Raw genomic sequence first — 22,020 nt, 5'->3', positions numbered from 1 at the left:
TTAGCACGGTTGCCTTGAAAGCCATCACAATGCTGACAGAGCCAATACTCATGTAGAGGCCTCGCTGCGTGGATAGGCTGAGAAGGCATACCTTTTGAACCTCTTCACCTTCATCTGCAACACGTCGCTACTATAGGAGTCCAAATTCATCACGATGCGCCTGATCAATACGACGAAGATTGAGCTTATTGAGGTCAACGAAGAGCTGGCCCCTCGGTACGCCATCTTATCTCACAGATGGGAAGAAGAGGAGGTCACGCTTCAAGAAATCCAAGAGCTCAACCGCAGACAGTTGTCCGAGGCGGTTTCGCATACAGCCAACACCATTCGCGCCAAGAAAGGCTACACAAAACTCAAGAGCTTCGCGACCTTGGCCCTTCGGGAGGGATACGAGTATATCTGGGTTGATACCTGCTGCATCGATAAGACCAGCAGCGCTGAGCTCTCCGAGGCCATCAATTCCATGTATAGGTGGTACCAAAAAGCAGACAAGTGTTACGCCTATCTGTCCGATGTCAAGGACGGCTACCATGACGCGGTAGGGGGTGTGTTCTACTTACTCTGCAGTGAGAGTCGCTGGTTTACTCGCGGCTGGACGTTGCAGGAGCTAGTAGCTCCGGCCAACCTGTCGTTCTACGGCGGCGACTGGAAGTGTTTGGGAAGCAAGAACGACAACGAAGACATACAATCCGACTTAAAGAAGATCACCGACATCAACACTCGCGTTCTCGATGGCTCCATGCAGATATCTGATGTGAGCGTCGCGGAGCGCATGAAGTGGGCTTCCAAACGAGAGACTAGTCGACCGGAGGACATTGCATACTCACTTCTGGGTATATTCGATGTCAACATGCCTTTGCTGTATGGCGAGGGCGGGGTGAAGGCCTTTATCCGGTTGCAGGAAGAGATACTTAAGTCTTCGAACGACCACACCATCTTCGCTTGGAGGGTGCCTCGCGTAGAGGTGAGCGAGAGCCAGGAGTTCCATGGTTTGTTGGCATCATCCCCCGACCATTTCCATGGAGTGGAAAGCTATCGGCCATTGCCTCCGGTCATGTCACAGATAAGCACAGTCTGGGCAACGACTAACCAGGGTATGCATTTATCTCTTCTCCTTCAGCCAGTCCCCAGCAGGAGCGACAACGAATATGTTGCGATCTTGGAGTCCTTTCGGCGCAGAGACGACGATACTCATTGGAGTCCCGGCATCCGAGTCCAACGTCTTTACGGCGACCAGTTCGCCAGGGTACAGGCATCTGTCATTGAAGATGTGCCAACGCCATCGTTTGAGCAGCAGTCCGGCGCTGGCACGTACGAGAACTGTTTCTTCAAACAAAACCCGATATTGCCGGTACCAGACTTCATCATCTCTTTTGATAACCTTGCGAACCACACTTCGCAGAACCCACTCGCTCGCGTTGCTCAGGTCTATCCTCCAAAATCATGGGACAGCGAGAGCGGTACAATCCGAACCAACGTCAGCAATGGAAAACAGCTGACGGGCATCGTTAGATTCTACTCGGTGCTCTGTGGCCACATCGACCTTGCTCTTGGCTTGCAGCGGCACCCACGGGGCGTTTGGAGTCCTTGGGCATTGCAGCAATTGGCGCCGGAAACAGCATCCTTGGCCACACAATTTGCTCGCCTAAAGACTGCCATGGACCAACATGGCCTCGAGTGCTATTTACATCCGTCAGACTGGTGTTTCTCATCAGGAAGGATTCCCGTGCATTTCAAGATACACGAACAAATGGTGCATGGTAGGATGTATTTCCTCGTAAAGGCCTGGGCAACCGAGCTGCCTGAGGACAGTATTGAGTCGCCCTCATTGCTCTACGAAGCCCGAATAAAGGAAGCGTTGCCCTTAAGCATTCCAGTCAAACTGCAACGCCTTTTGGGGTATTTCATGACAAGATGCTCTTTGCATTATGGATACTTGAGCACATCATTGTCCACGTTGAAGTCTGTGCGTATTGGTTGTGGGCTTTCCATGGGTAAACTTCTGAAATGGAGTCTAAATAAGGTACCCATTGTTGGTCATAACGACGAGCAAACCAGGTTTCTCCGGTTCTGTCAACAAGGTCATCATCAAATGATCTCCAGCCTCTTGAATGGCAACGCGGCTCTCAAAGACTCGGTGTCCATTACCCCTTTCGAACTCGGAGCTATCCACTGGGCAGCCACTGGCGGTCACACAAAAGTCATCGGCGAGCTACTTTGCAGGGGTGTGGATTACGACTCGCTCACACCTCAAGGGTGGACCACGATGCATGTTGCGGCGTTGTTCGGACGCTTTCAGGCTCTAAATTGGCTCATCCGATATAAGTTCAGGGGCCTTGTCTCCGTGGCCTTGGAACAAAGAAACAACCCGCTGCTGGAGACCCCGCTCCACCTTGCCCTGTCACAAGTCCTCGCCACAGAGGATAACGAGGAGCTCAACGCTCTGGAAGAACTGATAGGCCAGGTCGAAAGCTCAGGGGTACTATCCCTACAGAATTACCTGAACGAGACCCCGATGCACAGACTTGCCGCAAGCGGGTTGAACGAACGAGCCAGGAGGAAGGGACTTGGAACTATTCTCACCCATGAGAAGAAATGTCACTACCCGGGTAAATATATCGATCATCTCGGACGCACACTGCTTTGGCACGCCACTTGCAGCGGTCGCGTCGAGGAGGTGCGGCAGTTGTTCGAGACTCTCCCACAAGACGACCACACTGGCTTCGTCGACAATAACACGGTAATCGTGAACCAAAGCGACAACTATGGAATATCTCCTCTCCATGTCGCCTGCCGCTTCGGCTATACCGAGGTCGTCAGGACTCTACTCAAGGCCGGCGCCTGGCCCAATTGCGTGACATCGGATCCTGGCTTCAGCCCAGCACACTACGCCGCATTATTCAACCACGCTGGGTGCCTCGAGCTACTGATCGAGTACGGCGCTGATGTTTGCCAGTCCACGGAATCCATGGACTTTGTATGCAAACCCATTCATCTCGCGAATGTTAACAACTTCTCGAGAGTCCAAGAGATTCTGGTGGCAGCTGGCAGCAGTCAGTACGATCTGGCCTGTACCCACCACATCATAAACAACGATCACGCCAGTGGATGCGCAGACGGGACAACAGAGTTATATCCAGCGGCCACCGATGCCTCTCTGCGACTAGCGCTTTACAAGATTCCAACCAAGCCGGATTCGCCACAGCATCCAGCAGGGGAAGAAGTGTTGGGAGAAGGGACCCTCTTTGATGGGTTGCAGAGCCCGGTAACAGCCAGAGCACGGTTTCAAGAAGGAGTGAAGAGCCTGGTTCAAAGTGATAGTGATTCGGGCAGGGAAGCATCTGCATGGAAATACTTCGTTTAATTAGAGGACGCTATTGCTCGTAGCTCACTCTAGTCTCCTTTAACACACTGATCCCCGCCCCCAGCCGCCCGCTCTGCGTCTGCGACCCATCGACCGACACGCTCGCCGTGTGCACCGCGCCCCCGCCGTGCAGCGCCTCGATCGTGCTGGCGCTGACCGTCTCCAGGTCCACCGTACGCGTCGTCGTCATCGTCGTCGTCATCGTGCCACCGCCGTCCAGCGTGCCCAAGTTCTCTTTCGAGTGCTGACGATGCGAAGACGGCCACAGCCTCGTCTCGTCATCGTGGTCGTCGACGCCGGCCCAGCTCCGCCCGATACTGCTCAGAAACGTCCCCTTCTTACTGCTGTTTAACGTCGCCGATCCGCTGCCACTATAATCGTCCCTCGACCCCATAGCATAAGATCGCGACTGCATGCGCCGGCGCTGCCGGTTCGTCTCGACGACGGTGTTGAGGTGGTACATGCGCGGCGTCGGGGTCGTAAACCGCCCTCCTCCCCTCCCTTTGTGGGCGGAGGACGACAGGTGCGACGAGACGAGGCTCGGCAGGTACCGGATGAAGAACGGCTTGAGGGCGGGCACCGACGCGCACACGATGCCGATGTTCATCTCGAGGAAGGCGAGCTGGTAGTCGATGGCGACGTCCCAGGGCCGGTCCAGGCTGGCCTTGAGGCTCGGGATGATGGAGGCGCGCGCGATGGTGATGGCGCAGACGCTGGTTTGCATGTCAGTGGTGTCAACTTTAATATCTACAAAGGGTTGTGTCGAAGCTTAGATGAAGATGATCATGCCGTCCTGGAAGCAAGGAATACTCACATTGCGCCTGCTCCGAACAGAGCGATCAGCGATATCTTCTGCCGCACCGTGATCTGCAGCGGCAGCAGGATCGGGACGGGAATCGACAGGGTCGCGACATCGATCAAGATGTTGAGGATGCTCAGCGCCAGGTACCCGCCCCACGTATCCACGCACTTGGCCCCCTCGATGTTGAAGTTCCAGCTGGCCGCGACGGGCTGGCAGGGGAACAGGTTGACGCAGGCGTAGGTGATCGAAAACACGGCGACGGCGCCGATGAGGCCGACGGTCGACCAGCGGAACCACTCCTCGGGCGACAGCTGCAGGTAGAAGCAGAGGATGGACAGCTTGGCGAAGCCGACGCTCAGGGTGTAGAAGCACGTCTCTATCACAGCGTACTAAGAAATGAGACAAGAGGTGTCAGAGCTGATGATGATGACGACACACTATTTCAGGCGAATGCGAGAGTAAGTATCTTACCAAAGCATATCCATTAGCATATTCATCCCACAGTACGTCCCACTTGTGATAACTCAAGCCATGGTTCAGCTCTATAATCCAAGGTCAGAATGATGTATCTTGCACAGGTAGTAGGCCAGCGGCAAAAACAAAAAGATACATACGCTCCAGTGTCATAATGAAAGCTATAACGGCGCAGATCATCGCCAACATGACAAAGTCTGGAACGGGTCATCACACGTCAGCATCGTGTACGGTTGGTTGGGCCGAGACTTTCCTCGAAGCCAGTGTAGTGTGTAGTCGCTTACAATCGTCGAGCTTTATCCGCTTGCGGAGAATGTGGACGCGGGTGAAGATGCGCAGGCCCAGGGCCGTGGCGCCAATGGCCAAGGCGATGGTGCCGACGACGACAATCTCCTTCCGGCGGTTCGGCGGGTCGCTGACATGTCGCTCCTGGCCCGCGGGCGGCTCCGACGCGTAGAGACCGGCCGCCATGACGGCTCGACGGCCGAGGCTGTGGCGACGAGCCGTACCCAGAAACAGTCAATCGATCCTTCGGGCGTGTTTATAAGGAGATGTGGGAGGATGGAGGGCCGTATCGGTGCCTCTTAGACATAATGAAAGTCCTTTTGACGAAAGCTACTAATGCGAAGCGACAGCAGCAAGCGGCGGAGAAAGTTGCGATGGAACGCCCGGTGCTACCTCAAGCAGCCTTATTAATAATAAGTCGGGTTTCCAAAGTCTTGGGGATCTGGGTTCGGTTCGAAAAGTATAAGGTAAGGTGGTACTGCAACTCGTCGCTCGCTGCAGGTAGGCGGAGACACCCTCGCGTGCTGAACAGGGGGTCGGAAAAGCTAAGCCTTCCCAGACAACTCGGATTACCGGGGGAGGTTTGGGGAGTTGGAGATGGAGTTTGGGAGGGAGGGAGGGAGAGAGGGAGTAGTAGTAGTAGTAGTAATCAATCACGGAGGAATGGGAAAGGGTTTCGAGAATTAGCCGTTATCTGCTTGCATGGGGTGACATGGCCTGATTGTCTGTTTTGCCAGTTGCGGAAACATTGCTGCCATCGAGATGGACGAATGGGAAGCCGGCAGCGGGTGTCAGGCGTATGTAGCATGTAGGCAGCTGTACATATGCGATGCGAATTCCCGAAAGTGCTGCCATGGGTTTCTCTGAGACGACGAGCGTTTGCCTACGCTCTCGTGAAAGGCTGGAGTGGCAGGGCAGAAGTGGATCGGATCAATCATCATGGGCCAAGTTGGCGCCCGTCGTAACCCTGGTGGAGTTGCCCTTTCGTATTTATTTTCTGCCCTGTCACGATGGATCGCATTGGTTTGATGGGGGGGGCAATGGGGACGTCTCCTCAAGCTAGCATTGGTGCTGCTGGGATGGCGAGGATCGGCGCTCCCCCAAAATAAAACGAGCCAGTCACGCACGTGGGAGGCGTAGCAACGGGGGGCATGTTTAATACCAACAGCACTGTACAGCACGCAATGCCTTCTTCTTTTGTTGTTGCTGCCGCTGTTGTCTTTGCTCTGCGCCGGTTGCTTGCATGTCGACGGACCTGGATATCTCAGATTGTCTCATCGGCACGCACACACACACACACACACCACAACGGTGCTGCATGATGAGGGTGCATGCCCACCGCTTCGAATGCGCAAGTCATCCATCCTCGGCAACGTGGTGTGGCGCACCTTTGTTGTCGAGGACGGCGGGCAGGCGGGCACCCCGACGGCGACTGCTGCCAATTGAAGAGGGAGGGGGACACGCGTTGAAGTGAAGGCAAGAAAGAAAGTCCGTGTGTCGCATAAGCCGGCTTTCGACGCAACCAATTGAACGAGGGAGCTTGCTCCGGCTGCAACACAAAGGAAGAAGGAAAAAAAGAAGACCGGCAGCCAGCAATATCATGCAAAGTTATTAGACCTTCTATTTCGGGTGAAGCGCCGTCCCTCGAATTTGGGAAGGACCAGGTGCGTTACAGATGGTGCATCGCGTACCCGGGCCCGACGTCGGGATTGGCTCGTCACAGGGAGATCGATGGAGACGCTCAATCAATCGAGGACTGCGGCCTGTCTCCCACTGGAGGTGACTGGTCATTGCTCGCTTGGGCAGAACTTGGGGGGTCTCCGTTACCCCAAGCAGCCAGGACAGGGTTCTTTGCCAGGGCGTCAAGTCAGCTGCCCCGGGCTCTCGGAAATGGACCGTCGTACGTGTGCTGCCACGCGCTGAGGGGGCGCACGGGGACCATTTCCCAGCGAGGGTCGAGTTTTCTTCTTCTGCGGCAAAGCGTGTGGTGTGCAACTTGCAGATAAAAAAGAAACATAATTTCGTCATTGCCTCCATCCGTCAATCATTCCTGCGCTGGAGACTTGTTCCCCCCATCCGCGACATCCAGAGTGCAGGTGGTTGGAATAGAGTTGACTGAGGGCCAGCGGTGTCATCGTGTGCTAAAGCACAAACATGACACAAGTTACTAATACAGTGGTGCTGCGGGCGGAGCAATGGCCCGTCCCATGGCAATGCAGCCACCCGCTGTTTTGGGACTGCCCTCTTTCAGTGGGAATCCGGAGATGGCCATCATTAATTACTCAATGCGATGATGGTTAGTGAGGGATATAGCAGCCGCCCGACCCAAGAGCTGCGAACTGTGACGACCGACCGACCTGCTGTGAAGATCACATCGCGTCCCCGAGACATCTTCTCTCGGCTTGCTGGCTGCTGGCTTCCTAATCAGGGAAGAGCGGCAGACTACGACCCTACCTACCTACCACTTACATCGTCGTAACGTAAGGCTCAGCATGCATGGCTGTTTGCTCTTTTCTACACGGCCGCCCAGACACCGGCACCAAGAGGCTGCCATCGAGAGGACGAGTCGATCAATCTTACTCGTGGGCATGCACGACCTGTCACATAGCAGCGGGGGTACCGGTGAGCCTCGAGAGGGGGAGCCGTGAACTACCTACAAAAAGCAACCCCGACATGGAGAATTTAGGTTCACCCTGGCATTTGTAAAGGTGGACAATACGTCGATATTTCGCGGTGATTGAAGTTCGCTACTCGACCTAGGCTGTGAGTTTGCTCTAGCGACAGACAGACAGACAGGTTCGCGAACCAGAGTGACCCCTAAAATTGACACCGTACGAACAACCGGCCTGATTCCATGGCGAAGCTCCTCAAAGGCACTGCCTTCATCACCGGCGCGGCTTCTGGTAACTGACCAATTGTCATTGAACATACCTACATTTGCTTAGGCCCCGCAACTAACAGAAAGAGCGCGCAAGGCATCGGACGGCAGACCGCCCTGCACTTCGCCGCCGCCGGCGTCCAGCGCCTAGTCCTCGCCGACATCAACGCCGACGCCCTGGCCGCAGTCTCGGCGCTGCTGCAAGAGCAACATGCCAAGGACGCCGACGTCGAGGTCATGACCCTCGCGCTCGACGTCCGCGACGCCGCGGCCGTGAAGGACGGGCTCGAGAGCGCGCGCCGGCGCTTCGGCCGCATCGACATCGCCGTCAACAACGCGGGCATCAGCGGCTCCGCGAAGCCCACGCACGAGCTCGACGAGGCCGAGTGGCTGCGCGCCACGGACGTGCTGCTCAACGGGGTGTGGCGGTGCCAGAAGGAGGAGCTCGCCATCATGGTCACGCAGGAGGTCCCGAGTTCGTCGTCGTCGACGCCGCAGAGGGAGGGGAGGGGTGCATCATCAACGTGGCGTCCATCTACGGGCTCGTGGCTCATGATGCGGCGGTGGCGTACACGGCGGCGAAGCATGGTAAGTACGAAACACACACGCGCGCACACACACAGGAGAACTTTTTGCTTTTAGAAGTAAATCCACAAACTGACCAGGAAGGCGTCATCGGGCTCACGCGGGCCGACGCCCTCCGCTACGGGCCCCAGGGGATCCGGATCAACGCCATCGCGCCCGGTTTCACGGAGACGCCGCTGCTCGCGGGCGCGATGGCGCGCAGCCCCGCGGCGGCGGCGGCGACGACGGCCCACATCGAGAAGGCGCCGATGGGCCGCATGGCGACGGCGGAGGAGATTGCCGACTGCATCGTCTTCCTGGCGTCGCCGATGAGCAGCTTCGTGCACGGGTCGGTCTTGGTGGCGGATGGGGGTATACCGCTGGCTGAGTACATACTTACTATGAGCGTGAAGCATAAGTACGGGAGCTGCTGGGCGTTCTGTTTGTATTGTTTCTACTATGCGGGGTGGTGGCCGGATGCGGATGGGGCTTTTTTATTGGACAACGTGAGCATGGGCTTTTCCTTCATTGGTCCGGTACGATTTCACAAATGCGAATTAAGCGAATATGTAGCTGTCACGCAGGAAGGCCATAAGTGATAGAATGTACACATTCTATATGCGCCTTGTTGGCGTAGTTGTTTGTTCCTTCAGGCGAGTTTGTGTCTCTCTTCTTTGCTCAGGACTGCGTGAAAGAAAGAACTGGAGCTGCTGGCGGGGGGCTACGGAGCATTGCTCCAGCGGATATGGGCCTGTAGTTTAGTGGCGCCAGCCCCATCAACCCCCTCCCCCAGCGATCATCCCCCGCAGTCCCCGTATTTGTGTGTTGGCATATTCCCTCCGCATATGTATCTCAGATGACAACACCGCATCTGTGGCAATTATGTTGGGCAGGATATGAGATCAAGTTTGAAAATTTCGAAAAGGAATATGGTGGCCAGACTTAATTAAAATTTCCCCGTTTTTATATTGTGGCTGGAATGATTTGATGGGCACTTCTAGTACCATGCCGCGGTGTCCAATATGAACCTCGAGTTGGAGACCCATGTTGGCCCAAGAGGGGAAACTCAATGTTTTGTCTCACGAGGAAATCCAATAACAGTAATTAGGATATGCATCAGTGGATATGTTCAGAGTAGATGTGTTTCTTTGACGAGATTCTCTATAGTGTATGAGGTACATATCTCGGGCTGATTACAGTAAATCTTAATGCATGTATGATATAGTCTCGTACAGAGAACCACGATCTCTGTTCTCTTGCGCCAGCTGCAACTTGGAAGCAGTGGCCACTCCCATCTATCGGGCAACTTAGTTGGTGCACTTGGCCAGACACCCAGTTCGAGTATTTCAGCCCTCAGCCGCCGTAAGCCCCGGCGATGCAAGCCAAATGCATGAAGCCCCGTTTAATGGTCTCGGCAACGTCGAGCAAGCAAATTCCGCGACGAGTCCTTATGATGACAATCAAATATCGAATCAATAGGCTGGCCCGTTCGGTACCACCCCGAGAGAACAGATGGTGGCATATGGTCGCGGGAGAGGAAGCCGCCGTTGGCGCCATTGGTTGTTCCGGACGGGTGAGGGAGGATGCGGTCTCACTTATCATGCGCGCAGTCAGTCAGCTTGACAACAACATGACCAGATCGGCCGGGCACATGGGATTGCCTTTTTGTTTTTCGTATATTGTTTGAAATCTTTGCATTTAATTTCCTTGTTTTCATCCCGACGGGTCGCGTTCAGGTTGGGCACACTCTGAAGCCGAGTCCGGTGTGGTGGTGGCGATCGCCGATGGCTGCAGATGGACAGACTCGGGATCGGGAGAGATCACGATCGTGGGAGGACTTTGGTCTCTATTTGCTGTTTCTTCCCTACTTGTTACAGTGTTTGCGGTGTCCGCTGATGGGCTACTCCTCGATGTGGCACGGGGACGAGCTGGCGAGGGCACCTCCAAAGTATCTCGTCGCCTCGGCGGTTGAACATCGCGAGTGGTTGGAGATTGAGGCGGCGAGTCGTCTTTGAGCGCGCGCCCCACCGGAAGCGTATTCGCGCGCGCCGCAACTCCCGGGACCTCACGGGGTCTCGACCGCGACCGCGACAACGACTGCACTCGACTGGGCGACGCCGACCGGCTGTTGATCGATATGCCCATCGCATCGTACCCAGCCGCCACCACGCCGACGAAGCTCTCAGCCCTCGACCGCGCCCTCCCCCAAGCGGCGGCGGGGGCGACACCACGTTGTCCTCCGTGTCCGAGTCGCGCGGCTGGTTGTACTGCGACCGGATCTGCCCCAGGTCCGGGTTGCGCGTGGCCTCGCCGGGGATCTCGGGCCAGTCCTGCGCCGGCCCGCGCTTGAACTCGGAGTCGTCGAACAGGTCGGGCGCGGGCGTGCCCATGTACCGGCCCAGGTCCCCGATCATCTGCGCCACTTTGCGTCGGCCGCCCGCGTCGGAGGGGGTGGGTACGGATCGGACGCCGCCAACGCCGCCTTCTTCGCTGGCGCTGGCGCTGGCGCCGTGGTTGGATGGGGTGCGCTGGAGGTCGGTGGTTTGGGTGGCGGAGTGGGGAGTGGTGGACGTCGTCCGACCGAGGTCGACCATCTCTGGGGAGGAGTCTGCTGCGTGCGGTGCGGGACTGTCGTGGACTAAGGCACGGCCTCTGTGGGAATCTCGGTTGTCGCGCGGGGGTGAGTCTACAAACACCTCGTCTGGTCTACTAACGATTCGCGGCTCGTTGTTCACGCCGCCCTGGCGTAACGAGCAATGGTCGCAATGGTGAACGGAGCCGCCCTCGGAGACACTAGGATCCCCCGCCGGCGTGGGCTGCGGCGGCGGCGGCGGGTTCATCCCCAGCACGTACAGCGACCCGAGCGCCGCGAGCACGGTGCCGACGATGGGCGCCCACTGGCCGATGCTGGAGACGGGCTCGGTCTGGTAGTTGACCGACTCGCTCCAGAAGTTGAGCTCGCCGACGACCATGATGGACAAGACGGCGCCCACGAAGACGGGGATCTGCACCACGCTCAGGAACGACCGGATGATGTCGTTGACGTTCTTCATCTTGCCGACGGTGGCGCCGTTGGTGCCCTCAATGACCTCCTCGTCCGGGCGGGGCGGCTGGGCCCCGAATAAGTACTTCTTGCCGTTGCCGCTACCGCTGCCGCCGCCGGGCCCGAAGCGCCGCTTCCAGTTGATCTCGAGGATCTTGTTCCACATCGACACCATCGACAGGATGGCCGGGATGCAGCACGCCGCCGCGAGCAGCGTGGCGGCGCCGAACGTGAGCCTCTGGGGCGCCGGGACGAGGAAGATCTCGTTGGTGGAGCCCTGGCGCAGCGACGAGGAGGGCCCGTCGTCAACGGAGCAGGGGATGTTGCTGCATGCAATGTCCTCGTACGGGAAGGACTGGTTCAGCGACGGGGAGATGGCATTGCCGGCTTGGTCGCGGCAGCCCACCGGCTCGAGGCGGTAGAACTCGACCGTCAAGCTCAGCAGGCCTAAGGGAAGTTCCGTGTCAGCCAGTCCGCGATTGATTGGAAAGTCACATGTTGTAGTATTACCGGCAAGGGGGGGATGAATGTCGTCAAAACTCACCAGCAAGGATCAGGACCGTCCATAGGAAGATGAGATTGCGGGCAGGGTCGTAGAAGTACGTCTTGGACCAGCGGACGGTGACGGGGGCTGCGAGAATGCCAATGGTACACAGCTGGAAAGCCCCATACACATCCATATCCACTGCGCCTTGTTTAGCTGTTAGTAAGTAACATACACACAGTGGAAGACCGGAAGACTGACCATCAATGTGCATTGCTGCTAACACAATACCGTGGAAGGCGGCAATGGCGGGGAACAGGAGGCCGGCGGCCAGGCAGGCGTTCCGGAGCCATTCCGACTTGCGCGCAAGGATGCAGGCTGCTACGAGGGCGTAGTATCTAACAAGAAAGTCGAAAGTGATGAGTAAGAGGTTCTTGGTATTGACTCGGCGCGGAATCCTGCAATATGCCCATCTAGATCGCTTTACGTTTACGCAAGTTCGGACGACGCGTATGTAATGTAGGGGACGGCACTGCCAGCAGTAGGGCTGATGTTTTTTGTGTGGATAAAGTTGGGCGATACTTGGCGAACCCAATCTCGTGCATTTCAACACTGCCCACAACGCCTCCAGACTTGGCGGGACATATTGCATGACTTATATGCCGGTAGATGTATGTAGGTATGTCCGGCACATGTTTTTATATATCAACTTACAGATATCGCGATCCCGGGCCGTACTGGCCAGATACCGGCCAAGCGCAGATGACTTGCCAGGGAGGAAGAATGTCGGGTGATGTTGAATTGCTTGCGGTGGTTGTCGAGCTATCCAGTGCTTCGGGACTGACGATGGTGGTAACCGAGAAGCTAGCAGGGAACACCGGTGACATAGCGGAATGACAACAAAATAAGGGCTTCTTCTGGTCCAGCACCCTCACAGGTTGCCGTGATGGACGAAGAAACAAGAATCATGCGGCAATGCGACGATGAAGTGAGTAACGATCACTTTGTTATTGAGATTTTGGTTATTCGTTATGTAGGTTGCCAAGATTGCGTACACAGACCAGAGCCGCTTTCATGGAACCGAAGAGGTGGCAGACAGACAGAGAGATGGGAAAGCGGACACGTGAACACATTCCATCAGCCGCATCATGAAGTCGGACTGGGCTAAGCCAGGGATAACTGGGCAGTGGTTGGGTCAGCCGTCGAGTGATTGGTGAGCCAAGGACGACATAGGAAATCATGATTCCCCGTGGTCAGCGACGCCGACTCTTAGGTGAGGGATCTGCGTGTCTAGCATAGTGAGGCGTGGTGACACCGTGAAGCGAGTGGATGAATCAATGAGTGGACTTGCCCGAACTGACGGCTGTTGGATTTCGCGGGGAAGGAAAACGGCGTAAGTTGGCAGATTGGGCGATGAACGAGAGGAGAGAAGAGGGGGCTGAGCTGAGCATGCGGCATGCCTGGGATTGGGATCGCGCTGCAGGCGAGTTCCAATACGTCGTATTCCATCTATTGACAGGACACAAGGTGACGACGCCCCGGCGCATCAGACCAGTCATGATGTGACTACAACAAGCGGTGTCGAATGGTCGTCGCATTGGCTCGGCGTCAGCATGCAGCCACCTGATATGTTGACGTCGAATAGATTCAACTGCGAAAATGCTGCCTGCGAAGGCCTCGGTATCACTTTGGGCATCTACCACGAGAACAGCCAGGATCGAAACCGGGAACTTTGCACATGCAAAGTTGATTAGGTTTCTTCGCAGTAGAAACAAGCATCGATGGCCTGGCCTAGCCCTTTGTCGCAGTCTGATCCAATGGAGGGACTCCCTGTCAATCCAAGCCATCCATCCCATGTGTCGTTCCCATCATTGATCTTGGCTTCTTGGCTGCCTCTGCGTAACCGATTGGCAGCCCAGCAGCTTAGGGGACCTGTTCCCGCTAACCTAAAGCCGGCCCAGGGCCGTGGGTTTGAGTTTACTGGGGTCTAACAGGGGTCTAGCTCCCCTGTAGCTTAGCCGTTTAGGTCCCGGGTCCCCCCAAAATGCTACACCCCGCGAAAATCAGTTTATCGCAGAATCACTTGCCGAGGCTGCAGTGAAACGACACACTGTCAACGGTTAATTGATCTTTCCAAACTGCGATAATGCCAAGGAGTGTCTGCAGTACTCCGCAAGACGCTACGATATCTGACCCTATCTTGGGGTCTTCACCCGTCATGTCCTCGGTCTGCTGGCTGGAGCTTGTGTCGCGTCGTTGTGTCGAGGTCGAGGTCTTCGGCCCAAAGTCAGGCAGCTTCTCGGGTCCCGCAGTCTCCGTCAACGTCACCACCGCTTTCCATTTCACTGCTGCCTGCTCTCGAGACAAAGACAGCCTTCTTCCGGATTTCAAGTCGCGAAACAGGTACGCAATAAACGCCTCACTTACCTTTCCCAACGGACACCAATGCAAGGCATCGCGGACCAAGCGCAGACAGGAATAATGTCAACCCCACTGCAGTGCGCCGGATGCCGTTCCGATCAACGCGGCAACGTAACTTCACCCGCTAGATGAAGCTTATGCTATCTTGAAACCAACCCATTGGAAACGCCTAACGGGGGCTTCTGCTATCCTGCTGGTGAGTGGTGACTAATATCCTGCGAAGAGACATGATCTTCTTATCTGTGTTGCGTCAAACCTGACCACATCTCGTCTGACGTAAGGTTAACGAAGTTGATGGCCGATCGCCATGTTCCGATCCAGTGTCCCTCTCTCCTCATGGGACTGGGAAACCCCAAGGTGGCCATGTCTCGTTGCTAGACAGACAGTACGACTAGTCCACGATCACTAGCGGACCTGCAACCACCACGCTGGCTAGTACTCATGTGGCAAGCAGAGGCAGATCCCACGATTGCACACAGCCTGCTTTTGAGCAGCGCACCTGACCTTCCCCTTGTACGATCGTCCAGTGAGTGATTATGATTGATAAAGGGCCACTGCGCCACCATCAAGTCTCTCCCTGGCTTGGCATCTTTCAAGGGACGTACTGCCTCTTCCCCTACATTCGCTAGGCACGTGTGCCCGCCAGTTCGCTCTCGACATTCGGCCCAGGCTCGACTGCCCCCAAGTTGGTTCATCGGAATCACCATCGACGTGAAGCTAGCAATGCATACCAAGAAAGGCTGAGCAGATCTACTGCGAGGACATCGACACAGCAGAGCCTCCCACCTATTCGGTCGCTTACCCCGATTGACGGAGTCGCATCTTACCTATGGCCTACCTGACCGTTCGAAAAACTGAACAAGTCGTATCTGCCCGTCCCGGGTGTAATCGCCGCCGTCAGCGCTGTAGTTGTGGATACATATACCGGCCTGCATTCCCAGCTTACCCGGAGCTCTCATCTTCGAAGTCATTGACACCCGCCCTATGTGATCCGCCCTCCCTCCTCCGTCATGGTGCTTTATATCGAAACCGTCGACCTCGACACTAGTAAGATTCGAGAATGGAGGTCCGTCGTCACGCTCATCGTCTTTTTCATCACAAGTGAGTAGCATCGAATTCAATCAAGTCATTCGTTTCATCCGGGACATCTTGCTTATACGTTTCCTTCTGGCAAGATGTGGTCGTCTTATTTCCTTTCCACATTCCGATATACCTTCCTCGGAAAGTTGTCAATGGTTTCCTGAGCACCCTCGCCTTTCTGCGGGTGATAGCCCCACGGCCAGAACAGACTGCCGGTGTCTCGGCTCTGACATCATGGGTGCGAATGGAATTCCCTCTGAACTTCATCACCGCCCCGCTGATTGCCGATCTGTTCCTGCTCGCCATCCTCGCCATCGGCAGGGCGGAGGTGTACGGCGGAACCATTTCCTCGGACAACATCCAGCCTATCGACATCATGGTCTTCTTCATCACGCTGGCATACATCGCCATCTCCATTGATGCCTCGGGCCTCATCCGCTACCTGGCTTTTAAGGTGCTTCAAAAAGGCGGCGAAGTCGGCCACAAGCTGTTCTTCTACCTTTATCTGTTTTTCTTCGGCCTGGGCAGTTTCGTCGGCAACGACCCCATCATCCTCTCCGGGACGGCCTTCTTGGCCTACATGACGCGGGTCTCGAGCAATATCATCCATCCGCGCGCCTGGATTCACACCCAGTTCGCCATTGCCAACATTGCGTCGGCCACGCTGGTCTCTTCCAACCCCACTAACCTGGTGCTGGCGGGTGCTTTCAACATCAAGTTCATCATCTACACAGCCAACATGATCGTGCCCGTCTTCACTACCGCTCTCGTCCTGTTTCCCTTCCTGCTGTACATCATCTTCGCCGACGAGTCGTTGATCCCCATCTCCATCAAGATGCATGAGCTCTCGGAGGAGGCCAAGGCCAAGACGCCGGTGAACCCCAACATCCCCCACGCCCGCGGGACCGCCGAGGAGGCCGAGAACGACCTGGCGGGCGGCGGCGGCGACACCACCAAGCTGCTGTCGCTCGAGGAGATCATGAACCCGTTCCTGGACAAGCGCGGCGCGACCGCGGGCGGCGTCATCATGGCGCTGACCCTGGCCTGCATTCTGGTCATCAACGCCATCAAGCAGGTCATTGGCGACCAGCCCGTCTTCTACGTCACGCTGCCCGCCGCGGTGCTCATGCTCTGCTGGGACCTGTCGCAGGGGTGGCTCCACCGCCACGAGACGCGCGAGATTGCGCAGCGCGGTCGGCGCGAGGTGCAGTATGCTCGGGCCGAGCGGGCCATCTTGGAAGCGGACACCAGGCGGGAGTCTGCTACCTTGGGATCGGACGACGCGTCGGCCACCCCGCCGGATAGGCCGCGCTCACTGAGCGAGAAGAGCAGCAGGAGTGCGCAGAAGGATACCCTCGACTTGACCGTCGAGAGCCGCGATGATGATGACAAACATCCGAGAGCCACGGTGCAGAGTCGCTCCCCGGGAACGGGAACGGGTCGAGCGAAGAGGAGACTACCGAGCCGAAACGGTCGCCGTCGGAAGAGAGACGGATGCGGGACCTCGAGGGCCGGATCTCGCACGAGCTGGCGCTGCAGCAAGAGCGGGGGCCCGCCACCCTCGTCTCGATCTTCGTCGCCGCCCGGACGTGGATGCAGGAGACGTTCCCCACCGTCACGGCGGTCGCGACGCACCTGCCCGTCGCGCTCGTGCCCTTCGCGCTGGCCATGTTCGTGCTGGTGCAGGCTTTGGTGACCAAGGGCTGGGTGGCGGTGTTTGCGTACGGATGGGACCATTGGGTCATTAAGACGGGGACGGTTGGGGCGATTGGCGGGATGGCTTTCCTGTCCGTGATCCTCTGCAATGTAAGTTCAACATTGACTTTCTGCTGCTCAAGATCCATCATCTCTTCGATGCTTACTCTTTGTTGTTCACCAGTTCGCGGGCACCAACATCGGCACCACCATCCTGCTTTGCCGCGTGATCCAGTCCTGGATGGCTATCCGGGACCAGGACGGCGCGGACCCCATCTCGGACCGCATGTTCTGGGCGACGGTGTACAGCATGGCGCTGGGCGTCAACTACGGCGCTTTCAGTATCGCGTTCAGCGGCTCGCTGGCCGGGCTGCTGTGGCGGGACATTCTGGCGCGCAAGCACATCCACGTGCGCGAGGTCGAGTTTGCGAGAGTGAATCTGCCGATCATCGCGATCGCGATGGTGGTGGGGTGCTTGATCCTCGTGGGCGAGGTCTATATTATGAGGAGGGATGATGTGGCGTACCATATAGATGATGTTACTTAGAGTTGAGCTGCGGTTCGGCCGAGTTCTGCGGTAATGCTAGACGAAGGCTTTGTTGTTGCATGGTGTTCCTACGATTTGTGGTTAGCCTGATCGAAAGACAATTATCTCTTTCATAGCTCTCTACCTTGGCCAAGCCTTTGTTGGCAACAATGTGGTTTGTCTTGTTTTGATCCTTTTCGCCTATTGTTATCAAAGGGAACAAGAGATGTGTTACCCTTCGTGCCGGATATAAAACTGTGCATTGGCCCCTAGCAATTACTCGGACAGCAACAAATAGATCATCTAGCAACAGCAGTACCAACTTTCCCAGATTCCAATTCCAACCACACAATCACCATGGCCAACGTCATCCACTACCTCTTCCCCAAGCAGACCGACTTCGGCTGGAACCGCCCCGGAGCCTTCGACCGCGCCTACGGCAAGACCTGGGCCGCGGGCATCGACCCGAGCCTGCCCGACCGGGCCGAGATCCACCGCGCGCTGACCTACATGGTCGAGCACCCCGAGATCGACGCCGCGTTCGAGGAGTACCGCTACGACTTCCTGGCCGCGACGGACGCGAACCAGGCCTCGGCCTTCCCGCCCTTCCACGAGGTCGAGGCGTTCCTCAACTTCCTGCTCGGCCACGAGGTCCTCGTCGACTTCCTGGGGATCCGCGACGGCGACAAGGACAAGAACAAGATCCGCAAGGACCAGTGGGACCACAAGGCCCACGTCGCGGCGTTCATCCTCCGCATGCAGCGCCGACGAATGCTGGACGAGAAGACGCAGAAGCTCCCCGCCTGGGGCACGGGCGTGCATTGGTGCGCCACCCACGTGCTGTGGGAGCTGCTGTACTGGAAGCACACCGAGTGGCAGCGCGCGTACATTGCGGAGAACCCGGACAAGGCGCCGGAGAGCATGCGTACCGCCGTGGCGCCGGGCGTGGGGCTGCAGTCGTATGCGCCCACGAACCCCTTGCCGAGTCTGCCGGGTCTGCCTGGTATGCTGGGGTTGCCTAGTATGCCGGGGTTGCCTAGTATGCCGAGCCTACCTAGTTTGCCTACTCTGCCTACTCTGCCTACTCTGCCAAGTGTGTCGAATCTGCGGGCATACGCACCCTGGGGTAATCTGCGTCGTACTTTGTTCTGGGAGAAATCAGATGCGTAGGAGACTTTTCTTTCTCTTTTCGTCACCTTTCGCGGCTTTGTTAGAATGGCTAGCAGCACAAGGTAAGTCAGGAGGTTTGTGATATGGACGGTTGATAGCTCGGGTCTGAATGCATGATACACGGACTTTTTGCCAAAGTTTTAATCATAGTCTTACTCTGTGTGATTTCTTCTAAGCTCGTGATGACGCCTGGGGTTTTAGCCTACCTAACTGAGTGACTGTTATATCCGACAACAGCATTGCTTTCCTGCTTTCGAATGACAGAGCCCATTGCCATCTAGACAAGTATTAATAAATCCATTCGTTAAACTCCTCATTCTTTCTTCCCTGATCTTCGTCAGTCTAGTTTCCGCGTCAAAACCACCGACCCCGGCTTATCCAACGGCGTCTCCATCGCCGGCAGCATCGGCCCAAACATGTCGCAGTTCGCCCGCTGCGTATCGTTCATCGCCTCCATCCCCATGTCCGCGGTCTCGAACCGCAGCCGCTCCCGTCCCGCGACGGTCCACGGCCTCCACTCGGGCGCCCCCGTCGCGCGCATTGCGTTGGGATCCAGCGTCTGGACGAAGCTGGCCCAGTACGCCATGGTGACGGGCACGATGCCCGCGTTGCTCTCGCCCGCGCGGTAGCTCTTGGGCGGCGCCCCGTCCGTGTTGTTCGGCCCGAAGACCCCGTTCAGCTCGACGGTGTGGTACGCCCCGAACCCGAGCGCGTCCTGCTCCGGGTCCCGCACCGCGTAGCGGTAGCTGTACGTCTGGTTGATACCCCCGGCCGCCAGGCCGTCGACGAGGGCCGCCGTGATGCACGTCGAGCGGAAGTCGCCGTGCGCGTTGGCGAGCTGGCGCCACAGCCGGCCGGCCCCCGCGAAGATGGGCTGCGGCGCGTCGAGGTAGACCTTCTCGATTAGATCAAGGGACGAGTTGCTCAGCGCCCCCGACGCCTGGTCCTGGATGTAGCCGCGCGCCGCGGCCACGGTGTCGGTATCCTTCGGCACGTTCTTGGTGCCCTCGTCGCCGCAGGCGCCGGCGATGACGGGGACCCGGAGGAATTGCCCCTTGGCGAACGCGTCCAGCATCGGCGTTTTCACGAGGTCGCCGTCCAGGTGCGGGTTGAACTGACACTGCTCCGTCAGCAGCGCCGCCGCGTCGAGGCCGCGCAGACAGCCCAAGGAGTCGGCGGCGCCGAGGCAGCCCGTCGCGTTGGCGAGGCAGTCGTACTGTTCTTGGCCCTGCGCGAGCGTGCGCAGCGTCGCGACCGAGGGGGACTCCATGATGGCGCCGCGGAAGAGGCCCGGGTCTTTCTCCGCGAACGCCGCGAGCAGCAGCGCGACGCCTGTCGCGCCCGCCGAGTCGCCCGCCGCCACGACCTGCTCCGGGTCGCCGCCGAACTGCGCGATGTGCTTCTTCACCCACTGGAGGCCCTGCACCATGTCCTTGAGCCCGTTGTTCAGGCTGCCGCCCGCCTGCACCTCTTTACTTTGGGCGAACCCGAAGGGGCCGACGCGGTAGTTGATCTGCACGACCACGATGTCGCCCGAGGCGGCGAGGTCGCTGCCGTTGAAGTTGGCGTTCGAGTTGGACTGGAAGCCGCCGCCCTGGATGAAGTACAGGACCGGCCGCTTCGTCGTGGTGGCGGTGGCGTGGCTGGGCGCGAAGATGTTGAGGAACAGGCAGTCCTCGGCCACGGTGAAGCGCTTGTTCGGCTTCATGGTGAAGTCGGACGCGCTGCGCGGCAGGCAGATGGGGCGGAACCCGGTCGCGGCGTCGACCACGGTGCCCGGGGGTCGGCGGGCGGGTCAATGGGGGCCGCGAAGCGCAGGTCGCCGAGGGGGGCGGCGGCGTAGCGCACGCCGAGCCATTGCGTTGCGCCGTTGGCGAGGGCCGCGCCTTGGACTTTGGTGTAATTGAGGTCCACGAGGGAGTCGACGGCGGCGGCTAGGCCGGCGGCGAGGGACAGGAGGAGTTGGCGAGACAGCAGCATCGTGAGGAGGTGAGCGAGTGTTCCGAACGGGTCGGATTAGAGACCGGAATGTTGAAGAAGAGAAACACGTTCGGGCAATTCGGCTTTGCACCGCCAGTCTTAAGTGTGAGCATGATGTTGCCCCTGAATCGTTGCTTGCATGAAGCGGTGAGATGGCTTGGTAGTGTTTTCTTGGTCGCGGCCGCTCAATAGAGTTCATTTTGCCGGACTTGGCAGCGTCCTGTCATTAGCCGAGGCCAGGTTTATGGCTCATGCCGGATGTAATTCTATCAACCTGCGACTCGGAACATCACCAAGCTAGCCATGAGTTCTGTGTTCATGACTTGATTGTGCCTCACCGAGTCGCGACCGTTTTGAACCAGAGATTCGGCCACCGTTTGGTAATCACAGGTCTTTGGTGTCCGCGGTATCAGTGCGATAGATCTGAGATGTAACCAGGGGGTCGGTTTGTCGTGTCCAGACGAAAAGCTTAAGTTTGCATTCGACAATATCCGACGAAGTTGAGGTTGCATTATGCAGGGGGCCCTGGACCCCCCCCTTAGCCGTTTCGTGGAGAGTCCCGTGGGGTCTCATCTCGTCCTAAGCCTGGCAACTTCCGAGGAGATGGGCTAGAGGAAGGGACCAAGAATAAAAAAGAGAAGAAAACAAAAAGAAAAGAACAGAAAACACTACCATATTGTTGGGATGAACTCTGTCTGGTATTGACGAAGAAAAGCGTTCCCCCTTTTCTTACTCAGCCTCGGACAGGGTGACATCTGTCTCTCGGTACTATTCGGCTCTGCAGATCATACAGCGGAATATGCTTTCGTGCTCGAATTTACGCAACCCAATGTAACGGTAGGACATGGAAGGGCTTGAGACTCGTCGAACCTTCTGTTTTCTGGTTGATTAGCATTGCGAGCATATCTGCATTCCATGCGCAGATGTTGTAGACCTCAACGGAGTGATAAGGGGCTGGGAGATTCCGATCACCTACCATCGATAACGTGCAGTCCTCTCTCGTCTTTCTGGGCTAGGGATATCTCGCCGTGGTGAGTTGATGCCAGACATGTGCAAGCAAGTTTAATTCGCTTCCGGGTCTGGCGATGTAGTAGTTGCCCACTCGAGACGCATCGGCGACGGCACCCCGAACCTAGAATGGTAATCATAATGGAGGAGGCCATCAACGCACCCAAACTCATTGCAGCAATGCAGATGCTGCGGCCAGAGGATCATCTACGTTGGCGTAGGATTGCGATAGTGTACTAAACGGCG

General features: G+C 57.2%; 10 protein-coding genes across 10 annotated transcripts; 6 read left to right on the top strand and 4 right to left on the bottom strand.

The window, feature by feature from the left end:
* Positions 1 to 154: 154 nt before the first annotated feature.
* PG997_011819 (HET-domain-containing protein) lies at positions 155 to 1,089 on the top strand (the record flags this gene model as incomplete). Its single annotated transcript, XM_066816134.1, has 2 exons — positions 155 to 989; positions 1,064 to 1,089. 2 exons carry the CDS (start codon positions 155 to 157, stop codon positions 1,087 to 1,089), a joined length of 861 nt encoding a protein of 286 aa, XP_066661826.1.
* Positions 1,090 to 1,102: 13 nt separating this feature from the next.
* On the bottom strand, positions 1,103 to 1,595 carry PG997_011818 (uncharacterized protein; the record flags this gene model as incomplete). The annotated part of the gene is made up of 2 exons (XM_066816133.1): positions 1,103 to 1,428; positions 1,520 to 1,595. 2 exons carry the CDS (start codon positions 1,593 to 1,595, stop codon positions 1,103 to 1,105), a joined length of 402 nt encoding a protein of 133 aa, XP_066661825.1.
* A 671-nt stretch (positions 1,596 to 2,266) lies between these two features.
* PG997_011817 (ankyrin repeat-containing domain protein) lies at positions 2,267 to 3,364 on the top strand (the record flags this gene model as incomplete). The annotated part of the gene is made up of 1 exon (XM_066816132.1): positions 2,267 to 3,364. One exon carries the CDS (start codon positions 2,267 to 2,269, stop codon positions 3,362 to 3,364), a length of 1,098 nt encoding a protein of 365 aa, XP_066661824.1.
* A 10-nt stretch (positions 3,365 to 3,374) lies between these two features.
* Positions 3,375 to 5,111, bottom strand: PG997_011816 (uncharacterized protein; the record flags this gene model as incomplete). Its single annotated transcript, XM_066816131.1, has 5 exons — positions 3,375 to 4,077; positions 4,179 to 4,555; positions 4,638 to 4,708; positions 4,781 to 4,837; positions 4,925 to 5,111. 5 exons carry the CDS (start codon positions 5,109 to 5,111, stop codon positions 3,375 to 3,377), a joined length of 1,395 nt encoding a protein of 464 aa, XP_066661823.1.
* Positions 5,112 to 7,779: 2,668 nt separating this feature from the next.
* PG997_011815 (uncharacterized protein) lies at positions 7,780 to 8,785 on the top strand (the record flags this gene model as incomplete). The annotated part of the gene is made up of 5 exons (XM_066816130.1): positions 7,780 to 7,828; positions 7,901 to 8,278; positions 8,302 to 8,391; positions 8,473 to 8,739; positions 8,781 to 8,785. 5 exons carry the CDS (start codon positions 7,780 to 7,782, stop codon positions 8,783 to 8,785), a joined length of 789 nt encoding a protein of 262 aa, XP_066661822.1.
* A 1,453-nt stretch (positions 8,786 to 10,238) lies between these two features.
* Positions 10,239 to 12,781, bottom strand: PG997_011814 (uncharacterized protein; the record flags this gene model as incomplete). Its single annotated transcript, XM_066816129.1, has 4 exons — positions 10,239 to 11,857; positions 11,955 to 12,110; positions 12,156 to 12,352; positions 12,609 to 12,781. 4 exons carry the CDS (start codon positions 12,779 to 12,781, stop codon positions 10,239 to 10,241), a joined length of 2,145 nt encoding a protein of 714 aa, XP_066661821.1.
* A 1,259-nt stretch (positions 12,782 to 14,040) lies between these two features.
* Positions 14,041 to 14,443, top strand: PG997_011813 (uncharacterized protein; the record flags this gene model as incomplete). The annotated part of the gene is made up of 2 exons (XM_066816128.1): positions 14,041 to 14,297; positions 14,347 to 14,443. 2 exons carry the CDS (start codon positions 14,041 to 14,043, stop codon positions 14,441 to 14,443), a joined length of 354 nt encoding a protein of 117 aa, XP_066661820.1.
* An 882-nt stretch (positions 14,444 to 15,325) lies between these two features.
* PG997_011812 (uncharacterized protein) lies at positions 15,326 to 17,637 on the top strand (the record flags this gene model as incomplete). The annotated part of the gene is made up of 4 exons (XM_066816127.1): positions 15,326 to 15,416; positions 15,542 to 16,803; positions 16,860 to 17,201; positions 17,275 to 17,637. 4 exons carry the CDS (start codon positions 15,326 to 15,328, stop codon positions 17,635 to 17,637), a joined length of 2,058 nt encoding a protein of 685 aa, XP_066661819.1.
* Positions 17,638 to 17,973: 336 nt separating this feature from the next.
* Positions 17,974 to 18,786, top strand: PG997_011811 (uncharacterized protein; the record flags this gene model as incomplete). The annotated part of the gene is made up of 1 exon (XM_066816126.1): positions 17,974 to 18,786. One exon carries the CDS (start codon positions 17,974 to 17,976, stop codon positions 18,784 to 18,786), a length of 813 nt encoding a protein of 270 aa, XP_066661818.1.
* Positions 18,787 to 19,123: 337 nt separating this feature from the next.
* Positions 19,124 to 20,766, bottom strand: PG997_011810 (uncharacterized protein; the record flags this gene model as incomplete). Its single annotated transcript, XM_066816125.1, has 2 exons — positions 19,124 to 20,510; positions 20,555 to 20,766. The coding sequence occupies 2 exons, from the start codon at positions 20,764 to 20,766 to the stop codon at positions 19,124 to 19,126; spliced, it is 1,599 nt and encodes a 532-aa protein (XP_066661817.1).
* Positions 20,767 to 22,020: the final 1,254 nt, after the last annotated feature.

Source organism: Apiospora hydei (assembly GCF_038363865.1).
Source record: "Apiospora hydei strain CBS 114990 chromosome Unknown utg000009l_segment0_segment0, whole genome shotgun sequence".
NCBI classification, from domain to species: domain Eukaryota; kingdom Fungi; phylum Ascomycota; class Sordariomycetes; order Amphisphaeriales; family Apiosporaceae; genus Apiospora; species Apiospora hydei.
The sequence above is the reverse complement of the archived record's forward strand: the minus strand, read 5'-3'. Positions and strand labels throughout refer to the sequence as shown.